Source organism: Archocentrus centrarchus, chromosome 12 (assembly GCF_007364275.1).
Source record: "Archocentrus centrarchus isolate MPI-CPG fArcCen1 chromosome 12, fArcCen1, whole genome shotgun sequence".
In the NCBI taxonomy this organism is placed as follows: Eukaryota; Metazoa; Chordata; class Actinopteri; order Cichliformes; family Cichlidae; genus Archocentrus; species Archocentrus centrarchus.
Window position 1 is genome coordinate 16,565,027 of NC_044357.1, and position 6,000 is coordinate 16,571,026.

Genomic DNA, 6,000 nt, shown 5'->3' on the forward strand with positions numbered 1-6,000 from the left:
ACACACACACACACACACACACACACACACACAGCAGAGCCTGTAGGGTTTACAATATTCATAACGCTACAAAAAACAAGGAGAAAGGTGAATGAATGAACATATTAGTGAACAATTAATGGGTGAATGTAAGTGGTTCTGAGACAAAACACTGTGCTGGATTTTCCAGAGCTGTCCAAGAATGACGGATATCTCTAATATAAGCTCATTTATTTTTGATTGGCAAAGCTGATTGAATTCCATTCAGAGCCACTGTCAACATGTCCTCATTTCAAACTCCCACATCTCCCTTGGCGGGTAATCAAGCTCTTTGAAAACTGTTTGATGAAAGAAATTTGGCCAGATCATTCAAGAGGACACTGCAAAAACAAATCTATTAAACCACACAACTCAGTGCAAAAAAAAAAAAAAAAAGACACTGAATGAATATGTTTCACTGGCTAAATGCGTGCAGGTGACAGTGTTAACACACAGTAAAACAGCTAACAATCAACGTAGCTCAGGTTAATAATCCATTTTGATAATGACTTAAAAAGGGAGTCAACTGAAATTAGAATAAACAAATAAATAAATATCAATGGAAAATTATATGCAACCAGTAGTTAACTGAGTGCCGTTTTCCTTTGAACTGAGGTGAATGCAGAAGTGTCAAAGTTCAAACAGGCAATAATAAGCAAATTAGCGTGATGCTGATTTAGAAAGTTTACAATATGCAGTAAATTGCTAATCAGTCTGGCAGTTGTAAACAAGTGGCAACCTCCAGAGCTTTGTACTACAAAGTGAGTTCAGCGTAGCCTTTCTGCTATCTGGCTTTACTTACCCTAACACTGGCAATCAGAATAAGCGGTCACATGAAGCTGGTTATCAACTTGTGAAGTTAACACAGGGTTTTTCCTGTGCGTTCTCATGAAATTATGTATAAGTGTGTCTGCAGTAGAGTGACTGTTTTTTGTTAAGCAGTAACTATGGGGAAAACACAGGTTAAATATGCAATACGGCTGAAAGCAACACAGCTGCTGCAGACAAAGCAGTGCGTGTGAGAGGAAAAGCTCTGTAGAGTGTGAGCTTTAAGCATTTTGCTCACTAATACTGGAAAAGAGCTACTATATTAATAAATTTGAGCCTATCTGAAGCCAGGAGAGAAAGCTGCCAAAAATGCCGACTGTGTAAGTTAAGAGATCACATTAAGTATTTCAGTATTTCATTAAGTTAATATTTAAAGGACAGTTTTAGATTTTATTCTTTCAGCTGTACCGTTGGGGGTGTTTAATGGTCTGAGAGCAAATATTAAATATAAATACAGACTTCAAATGTAGGGTTAGTCTACATGCAAATTTAATCTAAGTCCATCCAGCACAGTACAGGTGTCCTGTTGTAGGATCATATATTAAAACTTAGAAAACAACAAAACTGCTGTAAAATTGTTGTGATGCCAACGGGAAAAATAAATAAATAAATAAATCAAGTAATAAGGGGCATGGTGGCGTGGTGGTTAGCACTGCTGCCTCACAGCTAGAAGGTCTGGGTTTGATTCCACCTGGGCCTGGGCCTGGGCCTCTCACTGTGTGGAGCTTGCATGTCCTCCCCGTGTCTGCGTGGGTTTCCCCCAGGTACTCCGGTTTCCTCCCACAGTCCAAAGACATGCAGTTAGTGGGGTTAGGTTAATTGCTCATTCTAAATTGCCCATAGGTGTGAATGGTTGTCTGTCTCTCTGTGTTGGCCCTGCGACAGGCTGGTGACCTGTACAGGGTGTACCCTGCCTCTTGCCCTGTGTTAGCTGGGATAAGCTCCAGCCCCCCCATGACCCTGAACAGGATAAGTGGAAGAGAATGGATGGATGGATCAAGTAATGTGTCTAAGAATCTAGCTTTTGTATTTTATATTCTTGTGTTGTGGTATATTGAGTTTTGTATTCTTTTTCTTAAAGTTCCTGTTCCTTGTTGGCTTTGTTAGGTTTATATTCTCAGGTCTTCTTAGTTCAGTACAGTTTTTGAATGTGACTGTTATAGTTTAGATTTTAAGTTTTTGGTTTAGTTTCCTCCTCTGTGTTCCTTATATCCTATTGTCAAGTTTGTACCTTTGAGTCTGACATCTGTTTCTTTACTTCCTGTTTGACTTCATTAGTCGCTTGTGTTTGGTCTTTAGTTGTACTTCCCATATGTCTTGTTATACAGATTTAGTTCAGCTGTGTTCCCAGGTGTCTCACCTCTGTCCATTATCCCTCTGTGAATTAATAGTTACTGTCTTCCCTTTAGTCTTTGTCAGTGCATTTCTTGTCCAGGTCTTGGTTTGTTCTCCATGCCCTAGCCTGTGTAGTTCCCTAATGTTCCCAGCTCAAATGCCTTCATTATACATTTCTTTTTGTTCCTAGTGTCCCATTTTCTCCTTTGGATTTGTGTTTTGCCTTATGGACATTTTCGTCAGCCGTAATAAACAGCTCACTTGCTGTTAAACCCTGCCTGCCTACGACTTCTACATTCTGGGTCCTCACACCAACACAAAGTGCCAAAAACTTCAGGTCCTCAGATTGCCACCTGAGGCGTGGTCCAAAATTGCAACCCCTTAGACCAGAAATGAACGCGTTTAAAAGCCTGGTACAAAAACTGGTTTGGTTCTGCAAAACTAATTTTTAAAAATTTACCCCTTCATCAGAAATGTAAGAGAATTAAAAAAAATGTAGGGGAATGTATTTTAAACATAACTCAGATATTTAAATTGTATTAAGGCTTAAATTTATGCGTTATTGGAAGTGAGGGCCTGAGTGATGTGGGGGTCATTTTGGAATGCAAGAGAGGGATAAAAGCCACATATGAAACACTCCTGAAAGCCTTGAGATTAAAGAATGTTTAAAGAAAAGATTTAAAAGAAATCAAAGACTTTTTCACGGTTTGGCAAAGGCAAACCTTGGTCACCTTCCTTTGATAGTCGAGATATTGTAATGAGCAGCAGAGACTCAATCACCAATCAAAGTAGACACCAAGGCGCATAGGGGGCTAATAAGTCCTTGATGTTCTTTGGAATATTTAATGTAATGAGTAAGATTTAAAAAAAAAAAAAAAATCAATACAGAATTTAATAGGTAGCCAGTATAAACTGACTAAATAGTTAAAACACTGGCTTAAAGTAAGGAATTGCTTGCTTGAAATAGCCCCTATTTTAAATATAAGCTCATTAAACTCATTTTGAAGATAAAATAGGAAATTAGGGTGTGTGTTATTTGTGTTTCTGGCACCAAAGGACTTATAAATATAGCAGACACCACCGTTTACAATAACAGACTGAAACTTCACTCACCTGGAGATCTGAAGGTCCAGGCCTCGTCATCATCAAAGTGCGTATCTCCAGCTGTGAATCTCTCTCCGGGGAAAAATGCATGTGCCACTGTGCCCCCCGGCCCGTCAAAGGGGTATCCGTCATTGTGGTCGGCCTTAGTGAAGTCGATTTGAATGTCTGCATTACTTCCAGCTACCTCATGGAAGTTAAGTGGTGCGATGTCGCTCCAGACCTTCAAGGCGTAGTACATGAGGGCTCGAACAGTGTCCCTGCCCAACAAGGCAGAATCTTTGGGGAACGTCCTCACTCTGAGAGAGAGTGGAGAAAAGGAGTGTACCAATTATAATAAGGAGAGGGAGAAGGGATAAGGAGGAGAAGAACTGAGATAATGGAGATGAGGTGACTGATGAGGAAATGAATGGGATGCTGACAGGAAAAGAAAATGGAAAGGGCAACTGAGATAAGGAAACGATTTTAATTGACAAGAAACACAAGGAAACGAAAAGTAAAAATAAACGAGGAAAGAAAAAAGAGATATGAAAGACAAAAGAAAAGGAAGAATGTATCAAAAGTGTAAGTGTGAACATGAGCTTTTCCACTTTAGTTCAAGCGGTACATTTCTGTGAATTTTCTTGCTGTTGAAATTTGCTTTAAAACTAAAAGTTGTTGTGGTAGAAAATGTGTCTTCAACATCTTTGGTGCAAACTACATATTCAGCAGAATTCAGCAATAATACATGTTTTAGTGTAAGTAAATGCTTTCAATTAATCACACCCCATCACCAGGTTAAATAATTCAGTGTTTAATGTGTTTGAAGTACAAACATTACTAAAGAAGTCTGCACTGATCGAGCAGTATGTGTGATTGTTAAGAGATTTTTATCAGCTGCTGTATGCTGTCAGCTCATTAAGTCCCCATAGACATTTGAAGGCAGCAGGAAACATACAGTATACATCTGCATACTCTGATTTCAGTGCCAGAGCACAGTGCACAACCTACATATGCACACAGACACCAGCATGCTGCATAGTCCTCTCACTCAGTGCTACATGTATCAAAGGGGCCAGCTGGACTGATTGGCCCCATTGTCATTGCTTTCTTCCCAACTAGAAGAACTACCATTATATGTTTTATTTTTAAATTGCATTATGGTGCAATTGACATGCCAATGATAAGTTAAACATGACCTGTTATGTTTTTTTCTTACATTCTGGTAAATGGACTGTTATATAATGCCTTTCTCCTCAGTTGAACACTCAAAACACTTTCTATTGTAAGTCTCATTCACCCAATCACACACACATTCATACAGTGCTTTTATCTATGTCTAAGCACTTTCTAACATTTGCACTTCGATGGATGCATCAGGGGTAACTTAGGATTCAGGGGAAATCAATCCACTGACCTTCCCATTGATATACTCCCAACTCTACCACCACAGCCACTGCCATGTATATACTGTTTTAAGGGTGGCTGCTCATGTATGCAAGTCATCCCAGTGAGCCCAGGCTTTTTACTACTCTTGGATCTTCAAGTTATACTGATGGGAGACTCCTAATTAGGTAATCTCAGGCACATGCACAGACATTTTTGGGTGCAGGTGCTCAAGGCAAAAAAAAGGGCACCTATTGCCAAAATTATTCATAAAAAAGTAGTAGTAGTAGTAGATGCTTCACAGAAGCATCCTCCTTGGTGCCATCTCTTGGAAGATTTTTATGACCTCACTGTGGTTTATTTGTATGTCTTGCTCAATGGCTAGCAGAATTAGGTCAGAGAGTCTGTCTTCCCCACAAACACTCCTGAGCCTGTTCTGAAAATGACCTTTCCACTGAAGCTGTTGTCACGGGCAGTGTTGCATTGATGTTTACCCTCTTCACAAATGTTGGAAAGATGAGCTGGCCAGTGTTTTCCTCCACAATGGTAAGGATTTCTTGTTGATGTTCTTTGATGGAAAGCTGTAATGGAACACCTTTAGCTTTAGGTGGTCCTCATTTTCCCTCACAGAAAATGCAAACATGGACAGCTTCCTCTGCCTCTGGATTTGGGGTACTTGTCCAGTTGGCACACACTCTTAGAGAATGGAAGGACTGTATGATTGTGCCAGTTGGACATCCAGTGATGCTCCCCTGGAATCTCCTGTTGAGTTCTGTACCGATAAATGTATAGTACAGATTCGTCCTGCAGTTGTGCTGTGTTGGAAACACACCGGCACTTTCTGTTTCCTTTTCTGACCAGGCACTACAGTAGGTAAAGGAATGTTGAGAGTTTCTGCCTTCTGAATATCTTAGAAAATTTCTCCTCAGACCTCAATGCTTATATTGGGTGAAGTACACCATCAATTAGCTTGTAGGCTGTGGAGTGGTCCAGGCTTTCTTCTTGCAGAGAGTTTGATGCAAGAGCAGTGACTTTGAATGCTGGGGTGGTCATTCAGAGGATGAGTGAGAAGTTAATTGCATTTTTGAACATTTTTGCATCCCTCCTTGGGCCAGGTCAGGTGGGTCTCTTTCACAGATCTCATCAAGGAGTATCATTACAGTTTTCAGATTTCTCTGCAGGGCCTTCAGTGCTTGTTCCCTGCAAGCCCAGTGGGTATCTGACAGCCTCAGTTCCATAATGTGTCCTTCTGCATTCAGTGACTGCTGCAATCTAAAGCAACGTGGTGCTTTTGGGGAGCCGCTGCAAAAGGCATACAGCTTCTCCACGAGGTTGAAGGTTGCTTATTTGACT

The 6,000-nt window shown here is 40.4% G+C and overlaps 1 protein-coding gene across 1 annotated transcript in view; it reads right to left on the reverse strand.

Moving 5' to 3' along the window:
* Positions 1-3,586, reverse strand: part of LOC115788927 (matrix metalloproteinase-17-like) — a gene marked incomplete at its 5' end in the record, with an annotated part of 32,325 nt that extends 28,739 nt beyond the window's left edge. Inside the window, one exon of the mRNA XM_030742034.1 lies at positions 3,295-3,586. Within this exon, the coding sequence (XP_030597894.1) occupies positions 3,295-3,586 (292 nt within the window). The remainder of the gene's footprint in view (positions 1-3,294) is intronic.
* Between the last annotated feature and the right edge of the window lie 2,414 nt (positions 3,587-6,000).